The sequence below is a fragment of the Anthonomus grandis genome, chromosome 17 (genome assembly GCF_022605725.1).
Source record: "Anthonomus grandis grandis chromosome 17, icAntGran1.3, whole genome shotgun sequence".
In the NCBI taxonomy this organism is placed as follows: domain Eukaryota; kingdom Metazoa; phylum Arthropoda; class Insecta; order Coleoptera; family Curculionidae; genus Anthonomus; species Anthonomus grandis.
This window is the reverse complement of record NC_065562.1, coordinates 7,351,043-7,365,230: the sequence shown is the minus strand read 5'-3', so window position 1 is coordinate 7,365,230 and position 14,188 is coordinate 7,351,043. Positions and strand designations below refer to the sequence as shown.

At 33.2% G+C, this 14,188-nt stretch overlaps 1 protein-coding gene across 2 annotated transcripts; it reads right to left on the bottom strand.

Annotated features, from left to right (window-relative positions):
* Positions 1-210: 210 nt before the first annotated feature.
* Positions 211-12,943, bottom strand: LOC126746330 (DNA topoisomerase 2-binding protein 1). Of its 2 annotated transcripts, none has more exons than XM_050454531.1 (2): positions 12,747-12,943; positions 211-3,979 (listed from the first exon to the last, which is right to left on the bottom strand). In XM_050454531.1, exon 2 carries the CDS (start codon positions 3,928-3,930, stop codon positions 250-252), a length of 3,681 nt encoding a protein of 1,226 aa, XP_050310488.1. In that variant the 5' UTR covers positions 3,931-3,979; positions 12,747-12,943; the 3' UTR covers positions 211-249. The 2 variants fall into 2 exon arrangements, with proteins under 2 accessions (XP_050310488.1, XP_050310489.1); XM_050454532.1 differs by lacking the exon at positions 12,747-12,943 and adding an exon at positions 12,562-12,688.
* Between the last annotated feature and the right edge of the window lie 1,245 nt (positions 12,944-14,188).

Below are 14,188 nucleotides of genomic sequence, written 5' to 3'. Positions count from 1 at the left end.
TAATTAAGGTAAAGGAAGATTTAAAAGCAAAGTAGGCCAATATATTCTATACTTAAGGAACCTCTAAGGAATTTTATATTATATTCATAATATTGTTAAAAAAAAATGTAAAATACCAGTTAGGTATAACAAGTACAGTTATATAATTAACAGTTCCATTGTAAGACTTTTAGGGTTTTAGTTAAATTCGGTGTAAAAAAAAACACAATACAAAAATAACAATATTTATTTTAAATTAAATAACATTGATCAGTAATATTTTAAAAACTGCGGAATGATATTATCATCAATTTTATTTCTTAATAAGAAATTATGTATATAAAGTGTATTCACGCACTTAATACCTTGCTGGGCTAAAACTTCATATTTAGAGAGATCAATATTTTTAGGATCCAAGAGACAATGAGTGGCATGAATTGAATCTTCAAATGGTGGTTCCACATTTACAACTAAGCCTCCACCGGCTTCAATAACATTCGCAATCGCAGCTTTTCTGTCGGTCATTACGATCGCTCGCATATCATTAAACGCTCCGTAGCCCCGTCGACTGATTTCTTTTCGCCATAAGTGAATACAATTATCCTTTTCTTCAAACTGCACATTATTTCTCGCTTTAGGATTCCCAAATTCGAATTCTTCTTCATCTATAAACCGACCTGCTGCCATACATTTTTCAACGTACGAGACATGTAAAATCCATTTCCCGGCAGCCATACAGGCCAACGTCTTTTCATTTCTTGAAGGCTTAACGCAGATCAAATGAGTAGCAGTTGGATCGTAATTAGCAGCTTCGGACACCGAAGCGCCTAATTTTTTTAAATTGGATGCCAATAATTCCCTCTGATCAAAACTCATACCAGACAACATAAATATTTTATCTTTAGGACAATGTGTCTTTTCTTCTTCATAATCCCAACCCACAGTGCAAACTTGCGACTGGACTTCGATATTAGTTTTTTCGATACTAGGCAAATTCGAAGAAGCATGATGTATTTTGCTAGATCGTCTTGAGGCACTTGAACTTCCGCTGGCTAGGACTCTCTCTTGCAACTCCTGTAATTTTTTATGCACTTCTTTATTCTCTATATTTTTTTGGTTAGGAGTTAATGGCAAATCTTTATTGTTGTCTTCAGCAGGTAAATCTTGGGTTTCCAGAGGTTTATTTCCTGGATCAATAGCTTGGCTAGATTCGCCTATTCCCAAACATTTATTAACTAACCGCCTTCTTAACTCGGAAAGTGGAGTACTCATTCGCCTTTTCGGGGGGACAAAATCTGGGAAGGAATTTATATATCTATGCATTTCTTTTTTCAGACCCGGGGAAGGATTTTCATTTATGAATGCCCCTAAAGGAGTATCTGGTGTTTTGGGATTCCAGGGATAATACGTTTCTGGGCTAGGCGGTGTTGGTAGTACTTTATTATTAATAGCATCTTGTAAAATTTTATTAATCGGGGTAACTTGGCTGAAACGTTCGTCCGAGATGTTCAATTTTTTATTTAAAGGCGTTTTTGGTGTACGATTTTTTAAATCAGCAGATTTTATATTTTCGTTTTTAGGTGTACCAGGCTGCTTTTTGTCACCATCTTTAGATTTATCGCAAATCGTTACAGAACTAGAATCTTCTGCTGAAACAGCGAATCTGTTCACTGATACGATGTGGTCTGTCTTTAAACATTCTAATAGCCAATCTTTCGTAACGACAGGTAGGCCCCACTTTATAGCAGCTTCGTATTTTTTTCCACTAGGACTTAAGCTAACCAGATGTGTTGTGGCTAAGACATTTCGTGCTTCATTGCATTTACGTGATAATAAGTCTTGATAAATTCCACCTAAAAGTTTTATTACCAATATAAGGTATTCTCTTTCTTCGCTATTATATCCGCTCACTGCAATTACGCATCCCTTTAGAACAGTTGAAGAAGTTGGTGGCTCAAGTGGTCTAAAATAATACGGAATATCTGAATCCTTAAGAAGTTCTTTATGGTGAAAGCAATGCAAAAGCCAAAATGTATTGACTATTTCTTTAGCAGGAGGCATTTTAACAGAAGTGCCTTCAATAGGAACAATAGCATAGTCACATATACCTTTAAACTGCTTATCAACAACGGTTCCATGTGCAAACTCAATAAGTTTTATATAAGTGATTAGATCTTCCTCCTCAAAGTCATCTAATACAAATTTCAGCGATTGAAAGATCGGCGGACACTCTAATGTACTTTCTTCACTCAGCTGAGTGGAAGTATCTGGTGGATTAAAATCTATTGCTGGCTTAGGTGAAGTCTCTTTGGTACGATGTAAAGGACGTGTTTTAAGCACAAATTCGTCCTTCGAGTTTCCTGGCTGTTCAAGTTCCTGATCTCCCAGAAGTCTTGCTAACGTGTCCTCCTCTTCATTAACATTTTGCTTACTTTTTTTTAGATATTGCTGAGTTAATTTATCTTCTTCCGCTGGGTGCTCCCTATCATTTTCTTCTGTAAATGCCTGCTCGGTATTTTCTTTTAATAAACTTAGCATGCGCTTGCTTAAAGGTGAGTCTACTTCAAGTCGTTTAGGCTCTTCGCATTTTGTGATTAAAAATTTAGACTCGTCAGCAGGACCTTGTTGTTCAACCGACTTCAGTAACCACTGGACTGTTACCAAACAATAACCTCCCTTACTTTTAATTGAAGTTACTTCAGGGCTATTGGGATCTCCGACAATGACATGAGTGACACGTTCCGATAAAACATCATATCGCGTTGCTCCGCTAATATTAATAATTTTATTTAATTTTTCTTTTTGAGTGGGGTTAAATCCAGCAACAAAAACAGAACAACCGTCTAAAAAACTGCCTGCACTTTTCACTTTTTTAATATCGATTTTGTCTACTAAATCTTCATCAGCTTTTCTTTTGTTAGAGTGTCCAACGGCGGCGCGCATGTCGCCATTGGTTGTCATACAAGTAACATTTACAGTTTCATCAATCTGAGGCTTGAGAAATATTGAAGAGCCTCCAATTTCACTAATTGTTGAAAAATTTGGATCAGCGTTTTCACAATCCTTGGTTGGAGTAGATGTAACGGCTTTGGGACGATATTCATCCGCAGGAGCTAAATGACCTTTTTTAATACTGTCATAGATCCAGTCTAAAGTGACGCATGTTATCTGGGAACATCTTCTTGCAGCTTTATATTTATCACTAGAAGTACCACCAGCACCATGACATATCAGATAATCAGTTTTAGACAAAACCAGCTTTTGGGCCAAAACTCCCCCATTCGCAACAATAATTTTACCCAATTTTTCTCGATCTTTACTGCTTGATATTCCAGTACTACAGATAATCAAGCCCTGAAAAACGGGACACTTAAATTTCTCCAGAATCTTGGGTGCTGTGGCATTAAAATTACTTTTTATACTCTCTTGAAATGAGTATTGCACCCATTCAGGTAGCATTAATTTTGTTCCTTGAGCTACGGCATTTGTATATTTTTCTGATCTACAGGCACCAACTACCAAATGTGTTACCCCTTCTGAAAAATCCGGTACATAAAAACCTCCCATAAGTTGTATTTTTCTCTTTATCTCTTCTTTTTCGGCTTTCACTATTTTTGTGCATGCTACGACACAATCATACATAGCGACGTTTAAAAATGGGTATTGAAAACTGGGGATGGGTTTTCCTTCCATCAGACACACACTTATAGCAAGTGGGCCGAGAACAGCGCACTTCTTCTCTAAAAGTGTACTAAAGTCTTTCCCGTCAAGATTTTCATATACCAAGTAGTCTTTTTTAGAAAGGGTCAGGTCCGCTATTTCTGATTCTTTTATCCATGAAGTATTATTAATAATTTGCTTGCAGGAGTCAAAAGCTTGCATCATCAGAGGGCTCTGTGTTTCGTCATCGCCCTCATCAGGAAGGACAAACATCACACGAATATCGGCCATTTTACACAAACTTATTTCGTTTATTGAAAGTAGGAAGCACTGGACCGATCTGAAAATATAAATAAATTAATTTTATATATTAAAGGAAAACGATAATTTTTACAAAGAGAGGACTTCGTCCTATTTATTAATATCAAATAATTGATGATATTAAATTACTAACACAGTGAAATAAAAAGAAAAAAAAAGTGATTCAAGAGAAGCAAATGACAAACATCTGATGTATATAAGCATTCCATATTTTCTTCAGTACTTATAATGTATATTGTATTGTATGTATTGATATATGGGTTAAAAAGTAAGAATAGTCTCAGGACAGCTGAATATTCCCCAGATATTGGAGTAATTTTCAACAAGGAATCTAATGGTAATCTTCCATTCCACTTAAACTTGACTCAGCCAGCTATTTTTTTTTTAGATAAAAACACTTATTTCTGACAATGGCATTATAAAGAATGGAAAATATGAATAATTTATAATAGTTTATATATTATTGATATACTTGCGTCAATACTTCTGCCAAGTATTGACGCAATTCGTAATATTACTTTAGAATTACAACTGGACATGTTGGGAATATCCGAGAGGCTGTTTACTGCAAACATACCCGATACTGCTATTTCTATTCAGGGATATACATATCATAGAATGGATAGACAGGGCCGTGGAGGTGATGTTGTTGTGTACATACGTAGCAATTTAATTGTAAATGTTTTGGATAACGTTTCACAAGAAGAAACTTTAGAACATCTAAAATTAATAATGTCACTTTGGGGGTAGGAATTTTCTATCGTCCTAAGCGTTTTAATGTACTGCAAGCACTTAATATATTAGAGAGCTCAGTGGCCGACATGATTCTTCTTTGTGATGAATTAGTATGTATGGGAGATTTAAACATACATCTGTTGTGTCATAATAGCATTAGTAACTTGGTAGATACTTTTCATTGAATTTCATCAACTTGTATCAAACCCAACGCGTTATTTTGGCGATAAAGCAAGCCTAATTGACGTTTTTATAACATCCAATAAAAAGTTTGTAGGCGGAGATGTTATACACTATCAAATGCATCATGAACTTATATACTGCAATCTTAACATTCAGGTGCCTGAAACTTTACCTAAAATGGTAACGTATCGAATTATAAGAACATTGATCAACAGATTTTTGAGTCCGATCTTCTAAATCAAACTTGGCACGAGTTATTTAACTGTAACGATATCAGTTCAAAACACAAAGGCCAAAGCTCCATGGTTTACAGAAACTTTAAAAATTTTAAAGCAATATCGCAATAAACTCTTTTCAAAGTATAAAAAAGTAGAAGTACCCAAGACTGCAAGAAAGCGAGAGCAAGAAACTTTGAAGTAGCCTAAACGAAACGAACGTTTATAGAAAAACAAAAAAAAATATTGATTTACCTCCTTCTTTAAGAGATCTCCAAAAAATTAACGATTCCTTTTTAGATTCAGTTCAGTGCAAAAAATATCCCCAAAAGTCAACAAAGAGACACTTAAAATGTATCGTACAACAAAATGTACTGCAAGTAGATTTCAATTTATTCGGTATTCAAATAGTGATATCTAGAAGGCCTTATGCCAGATTAAGTCTAATGCTTCGGGATCTGATCAGCTCTCCCTCGTTATGATAAAACTATATTGTCCAGTAATCATTTCCATCTTAGTAGAAATTTATAACAAATGCAATCAAACCTGCACGTATCCAACTCTTATTTATTTATTTAACGGTATCCACCAATTTTACAAAAATAAAATAACACAAAAGATACTAATATTAATACAACTTAAGCTAGATAATAGTAAGACATAAATCAATCAAAGTTACAAATTAATTTAAAGAAACCTGTTAAAGTAACGAGTCACTAATTAATTTAAGAACTCCTAAAACTGCTAAAAGAAACGTGCAAGTCAAGACTATCTCTATCGAAAGAACGTTGCATTCTAGTTATAGGATTATGCTGTCCATAAGAACTACTATCTCTACATTTTTCAGTCTAGTCAATTTTTGCGCCCGAAAATTCAGCCTATTTAAAAGATAATCACAATCAGTCATGCCAGATATTAATTTAAAAATAAAACACAAGTCTGAATTATTACGCCTTAACTCAAGTGGGTCCGAAGAGAGAGCTGACATAACCGACTTGTAATCAGTATGACCATTAGCTAATGGAACCTTAAGTTTAAAAGAACAATTTCTTAAGAATTAATTTTGGACTTTCTTAATATTTTCAATATGCGATTTATAAAATGGAGACCATACGGGACTAGCATACTCCAAACCAGAACGGACTAACGAACAGTACAGAACTTTATAGACAGAGCATGAGAAGTCTTGACTGCATCTAGTTATAAATCCTAGATTTCTATACGCTTTCTGAACTAACTTTTCAGCATGAGACAAAAATGTCAACTTAGAATCGAAAATTACTCCGAGATCCCTAACTTCCGTTACCCTTTTTAAAATAGTGGAACCTATACTATAATCAACCAATGTAAGATCGCGAATTCTTCCAATAGGTATTGAATAACACTTCAGAACATTTAAATCTAAACCATTAAGGTTGCACCATTCATAGAGATTATGCAAATCATCCTGTAACAATTGACATTGAACATTAGAATCAATAGACAAAAACAATTTTAAATCATCAGCGAATAATATAAATTTACAATTTTCAAATAATCCTATATCATTAACAAACATTGTAAAAAGCAACGGACCCACATGTGACCCCTGAGGAACGCCAGATGGCACAGAAAAGCTGCTAGATAAGAAGTTATTAAGCCGTATACATTGCGATCTACCCAGTAGATAGTCCCTTAGCCAACAAATAACATTTGATCCAAAACCCAAAGCTTGGAGGTTTGCCAGTAGAAGCGCATGATTAACTTTGTCGAACGCCTTCGAAAAATCCGTATAAACAGCATCAACTTGTAAAGCCTTACCAAAAGCATTAAACAGATAATCTTCATAACATATTAAGTTAGTAACAGTGGAACGACCTTTTTGAAAACCACGTTGACTGTTAATAATAAGGCTTTTACATTGCCATGACAATTGCTTGGTTACAAGTGCATCCAAAAGTTTAGGCAAGGTTGACTGTATACAAACTCCCCGATAATTACTGACATCACTAGTATTACCAGACTTAAATATCGGCGTAATATACGAATTCTTCCAAAAAGAAGGAAATGCTCCCGACTTTAAAGACAGATTGAATAAAGTGCAAATAGGCTTCGACAGAGTACATACACATTCACGAAGTAGCAAGCTGGGCTGATAATGCCATCCGGTCCCGCAGAAGTCTTCAGAAGGTACTGAAAAGACACATTCATACGGAGTGTGTCGAGAGCCAGTCACCGGCAATAAAAAATCAGTAAGTAAGACAACAAAATCTTGTGTACAAGCATCCTAAAAACTAAAAAATTCCAAATTAACTTTAAATTTCAAATTTCAAACAAACATAACATCTAAAACACTTTACCATAAAATTTACACACATTACCAAAATTAATCATAACAAAACAGATTGAGAAAAAAAAGCATCTTTTTGATAAATTTCATTAAAAAATAAGTAAAGCTGTCAATAAAACAGAATTTAGAAGAAGTAAATTACATTATTTAACAGGAAACAAAACTAAAACACTAAAATGATGTCAGAGCACAGGTTAAAAGGTATCATTAAAAAAATCGTCAAGGCTATAATATGCCCTGGATAATAAAAGTGATTTTAATTCCTTTTTGAATCTCTTAACTTCTAAAATTTGTCTGATACATAGAGGAACATGGTTGTAAATTTTTTTGCTGAGGTATATAAGTGAGTTCTTCGTGAGGGAGGATGTAGGGATTGGTAAGGGAAAATCGTTAACCTGGCGAGTCATATGACCAGTGTTAGAGAGAGGTTTAGGACATTTATGAATAAGAGTAGCTGTTTCTCTTAACCCAGCGGAACATAGGTATCTAACTGCCTTTTTTTGAATCACAAAAATTATGTTTAATAATCCCTTGTTGCTTAAACCCCAAAAAGGCAAGCCATAACGAAGGTGGGACTCAATAAGAGAAAAGTACACTGAACGTGCAACTACCCCTCCCAGCTCATGCCCCGCCATTCTTACTGCAAAGCATCCAGAGGATAATTTTGATGCAAGATTTAGGATATGATCTTCGAAGCGAAGGCGACCATCAATGGTAATACCAAGGAACTTACAGCTTTCTTTGTTTTGCAAGGGGGAGTTTTCACTAAACATAAGGCCCTGAACGTCACACTTAAATCCCATAATAAAGGTTTTGCCCACATTAAATACAAGCCTGTTTTCAGCACACAACTCCGATAAAATCTTAAGATCCTTGAAAACCTGGGCTCTAACATTATCAGAATCTCTATGATTCCATAAAATGGTGGTATCATCAGCAAACTGAACCACTTTGCCCTGCAGTTTTAATGAACCGATGTAAGTACTCGATGACATTGTTGGGAGATAGATATAGGAAAGACATCGGCATTAATATTTTTAGGCTACAGTAAAGCTTTTGATGTACTCAATCCCGAGCTATTGTGTGCAAAATTGGGCTATTACGGTTTTAGTAAGAGTGTGGTTGATTTTTTTTAGAAATTACTTATCAGGAAGAACTCAGAGGGTACTTGTGCAGGATCGTTTGTCGAATCCACGTGAATTCAAAGAGTGGGGTTCCACAGTGCTCCATACTAGGACCTCTACTTTTTGTTATATTTACGGTGGACATACATAAAATTGTTATCAAGAATAATATCCATCAATATGCCGATGATACCCAGGTTTACGACAGTTTTTTGAAGTCTAGTGCAAACGAAAGAATGAAAAATTTAACAGCGGGTTGGAATTCATTTATCAGTATTCAATAAATAATGGTTTGAAGATAAATCCTAGTAAGTCTGCTTTTATGTATATGGGACACAATAAGAACTGGGTAGAGGCAAACATGAATCAAACCATGAACAAGGAGAAACTTAAACCGATTCCAAGCGGTCTGTCGGTAATTACCGTTCTTAAATGGTATTAACCAAACACGTCCAAGCGGTTATAGTTATAACCGTCTTAAGATACATGATGTCACCAATTAGCCCTTTATACGTCATAAATTTGGAACAGTAATAAATATTAAAATAAGTGCGGGAAAAAATAAAAACAAACAACAAATTATTTTCTTTTTAAAGATGACACAAAATTTATTATGGCAGAAATAAGCGGGGGTGTAATGTTTAGAAATTCCCACCCTTTTGTTTTTAATTTATTTTAATTTGCGAGTTTTAAAGCGGCTTGTCGATTAGTGTTTATTTTTAATACATTTTATATAAAAATTGTGTTTGTCTTGTTAACGGTAAGTTTAAAATATTTTATTAATATCTTCCAAATATTTAGAACTTCATGCCTTAAGCAATTTTTCATTGAAAAAGGTAATGTCTGATTTTTGTGCCAATTCTAAAAAAAATATTTGTTGATTTAAATGGCTGATGGTCGAAAGAGGCTTTCTGGTTCCCAATACCGAAAAAGGAAGCTAGAAAAGGAGGAAGATGACAGGCGGTTAGCAGGTTCGTTAAAAAAGTTTTTTGCGTCATCAACGAACCCACAACCGGCACAACCTCAACCTTCAACAAGCCAAAGGCCGGATGTTCAACCTTTGACGTCAACTGAAGTCGATGCCGATGTAGAACAACCAAATGATGGAGATCAACAACCATCAGGAGATGAACTAAAACAAGATGATCACTCGACGAATACGCCAGCAAATACGCAAACTGAGGGCATTAAAGCTATTCAGGTAAATGAAGAACGATTTAAAGATCCAGCATATTGGCCAGAAATATTAACGGATAATATTAGATTATTGATTTTAGGAATAGGACCTGTTCAAATTAAAAATATTAATTACCCCATTAATAATTTAAATAGATGTTTTAGCGCTGCTTACTTTGAAAAAAAATTAACTAACAATGAAAAAGTTCCTAGAACCTGGCTTATTTACTCAAAGATTCAGTGTACTGTTTTCCTTGTAAATTATTTAAAGTTTCTGATAATAGTTTTAATGAGGGGAATGGCTATAGTGACTGGCGACATTTATCTCGGACTTTAGAAAGACATAAAACCAGTAAGGGGCATTTTGAAAGTGTTAGGAAATAGCTTGAATTAAAAAAATCAATAAAAAAAGGTTTAACTGTGGACTCTATCAATCAAAATTTATTTCAAATGGAAAAAAACGATGGACTTTGATTTTAGAGAGAATAATATCTGTTATCCAGTTTTTAGCTGGACAAAATTTAGCTTTTAGGGGTAATAGTCAAAAACTATTTGATAAGGGTAACGGTAATTTTCTTAAATTAATTGAGACGATTGCAAAATTTGATTCTGTAATGGCCGAACATATTGATAGAGTCCAAAAAGATGGGAACAAAATGCTGCATTATTTGGGAGATAAAATACAAAATGAATTGATTTTTTTAATAGGAGAAAAAGTAAAAAATGTTGTTGAATGTTTAAAATTATGCAAATATTTCTCAATCATTCTTGACTGTAACGTTAGTCACCATGAACAAATTACCATTATTGTTAGATTCGTTTTTATTGATGATTGTTCTAAAAGTATAGAAATTCGAGAACATTTTTTAGGATTTTGTAAAGTTACGAACACTACTGGTCAGGGGTTAACAGATTTTTTATTAAATTATTTAAAAGAACTGGATATTGATATTGCCGATATGAGAGGTCAGGGCTATGACAACGGAGCAAACATGAAAGGCAAGCACAATAACCTACAAAAAAAAATTTTAAATATTAATCCTAGAGCCTTTTTTGTACCCTGTGCAGCAAAAAGCTCTCTAGAAGTAACAATTTTTTAGCATTATTCAGGAAATATAGGTTTTTTTTCTGGCCTCAACTTAAAGATGGAATGCTCTCTTAAAAGAGCTGTCCAGGCTAACACTAAAGCTCTTATCGGATACCCTCTGGGAAAGCCGTATTGAGGCAATAAAAACTCTTAGATTTGAGTTAGAAAAAGTGTATGATGCTCTGTTCACGCTTTTTAATGATGAAAGCAGAGATAATGAAACAAAGAATATTGCAATGTCCTTAATAAATAAAATAAAATCATTTAAATTTATTTGTTCATTAGTTATTTGGTACATTTTCGCAAAAATTAATATAGCAAACAAAACACTGCAAAAGTCTAATGTTATTTTACCAGAAACTGTACAGATGCTAAAAGAAATCAAATTATTTTTGACACAAATGAGATCGGAAAACGGGTTTTTAGGCGGAAGAAGTAGACGCCGAAATTTCCTTTCCAGCCATTCACTCAATAAGACCAAGGAAAAAAAAAACGTTTTTTGATTATGAACACAAGGATGAGCCAATCCAATCTCCAGAAATAAATTTTAAAGTAATTTTTTTTTTTATATTCTCTATATTTCAACCTTAAAATTGGATGAGAGATTTCATGATTTACAAAAACATATTGAATTATTTGGTTTTTTAAACAATTTGAAAGCATTTTCCAAACCCGAAATAATGACCTATTGTAAGAATTTAGAAGCTAAATTAACTGACCCTGAAACAAAAAATATGGACATAAATGTATTGGACCTCTATAATGAAATCGACATATTATCAATTTACATTAATGATTGAAATATTTTCTCGCCCAAAGAAATATTAATATATCTAGGTGCTAACGAAGAAAGGCATATTTCCAAATTTATTCATAGCGTTAAGAATATTTTTAACAATGCCAGTTACTGTAGCTCATGGGGAATGCTTATTTTCCAAACTAAAATTAATAAAAAACTACTTAAGATCCACAATGAGCCAATCAAGAATATCAAATTTATCAGTAATAAGTATTGACGAAGACATTGTTTCTAATTTAGATGTTACCGACCTAATTAGGGAATTTGCATATAAAAAGGCAAGAAAAGTAAATGTTAGCATTTAAACCAGGGTTCTAATTACTTTTTTTTTATTTCTTTAAATTAGTATGTAACTAAAATATATTTTCTTTAGGTGTTTATATCGATGTAATTACATATTAATATAGAAATACTTATATAAGTAAATAATATATGCTTTTATGTATATTTTTTGTATAGATAATATTGATATATTGATTAATATATGTGTGTTTGGAATTTAATTCAATATGATTTTTTTATTACACCCTTTTTTTTAAACATTGTATTTTGGTAAGAGCATTTTTTAAAACACTTTTTATAAAAATCACTGCAGAAGGGGCCGCAAATACCCTAGGCTGGGCCCTGATTAAATGTGTGTATGAAAAAATGTGTTTAATTTTTTATTTTATTTACAACAAAAGTGTCTTTTGTTGAGAAGAACTAGGGATGACTACTTTTTACTTAATAAATTGTTTAATAATAAAACCCCAGGTACAATTGACAGTCTTGTAAAATTAGGCACAAAATTAACAAAAAAATAATAAAACATTTTATTTAAAATATCATGTTTTGTAGACCTTTACTATTGAATTTTAGGGAGTAGAACTGCTAATAGAATTATAGAAAGACCAGTTGCCTTTTTGAAAGTGAAATTGGCAGTGTCAAAAAACAACAACAAACTGTTCTATTACCTTCTCTATTCCCCATAATTTAAGAATAAGATCTCAAGTACACCTGTTTCAATCTTTTGTACTGCAGCATTAAGCACAAATCAAAAAATTGAAATAGCAATCGTAAACGTATAATTCAATATATCAAATTTAAAAATATACTTGAATTCTGACATCTTAAAAATACAAAAATCAACAAAGCTTACCTTTATAAACAGGAAGAAAACAGAAACAATAACATCGCACTAAATGTTACAGTAGGATACGTTAAATTATAATCATAAAATAAAAATACCAACAACCACAATTACCAAGAGTTAAAAAAGTGTTGAACAGTAAATTAGAGAATCAAATCATTTTATTTCCTAAAAAAGTTTAAAATTGCCGTTCGTTAACACAGTGTTCTAACCTAACCACAAAATTTCATCTTCTACTTCTTTCTTTGGTTTTTATTGTTGGCATCGAAAATCTGGTCTGAGCTATAGGGCTATTCAAACTCAAACTCAAAAATGCTTTATTGTCAATATAAACATAGAAATTGTAGACAAAGCCAATAGACTTTACATTAAAGGAATAAAAACGAGAAACTAATTTAAAATAAAATAAAATTATATAAAACTTTGAAAAATACTTAAATGCTAATCATTAAAAAATTCACTTAAACTATAGTACGCTTTACTAGCAAGAAATATTTTCGTCCTTGTACGTAGGCTTTTTTCAGCCTTAAGTTGTCTTATTTCTAATGGAAGTTTATTAAACAGCTTTTTAACTCCATATATGATAGAGCTACGGACAAGTTCAAAATGAGGAATGGGTAGCCTTAACAAATAATTTTGTCGCGTATTATAGTGGCTTCCCAAGTGGAGTTCCTGTTTACATTTTCTAAAAACTAAGCAAACTGTTTCCAAAATAAAGATACAACACAGGGTTAAAATATTATGACTTACAAAAAACGGGCGACATGAGTCACGAGGCTTGGCTCCACATAGATATCTAATGGCCCTTTTCTGGAGTACAAACACTGAACTAAAAAGTGAATTTGAACATGAATCCCAAAAGCAAATTCCATATCGAAGGTGCGACTCAATAATCGCGAAGTATGCAGATCTGGCGATGGAGAAATTAAGACTGGTGGCAATAACCCTTAGGGCGTAGCAGCCTGATGAGACTTTTCTACATACATTCACAATATGGTCTTCAAATTTAAGGAACTTGTCTATGGAAAGACCCAAAAACTTACTGAACGGTGGCATGTTGATGGCTTTATTATTTAAACATATATATCATTTGTATTACATTTAAAATTAAGGATATTTGTTTTGGAAACATTAAATGTCAAAAAATTTGCATCACACCAGTCTTTTATTTTTAACAAATCTGCACGTATATTGGTCTCCATTTGAGAAACATTAGAGTCGTGCCAGAGGATGGTGGTATCATCGGCAAACAATGTAAATTTGCCAGTTACCTGCAGTTGTGGCAGATCGTTTACATAAATGAGAAAAAGTAAAGGACCAAGTACTGATCCTTGCGGAACACCCACATTTATATTAAGTTCCTTAGAGATACCATCATTAAATTTGACAGCCTGGACATGATTTGATAAGCAGGAACGAAACCACTCAAGGGCAGTTCCTCTGAAACCATA

Excerpts from the sequence above, each read along its gene's own strand:
- LOC126746330 (XM_050454531.1), bottom strand. The coding sequence starts at position 3,930 with ATGGCCGATATTCGTGTGATGTTTGTCCTTCCTGATGAGGGCGATGAC.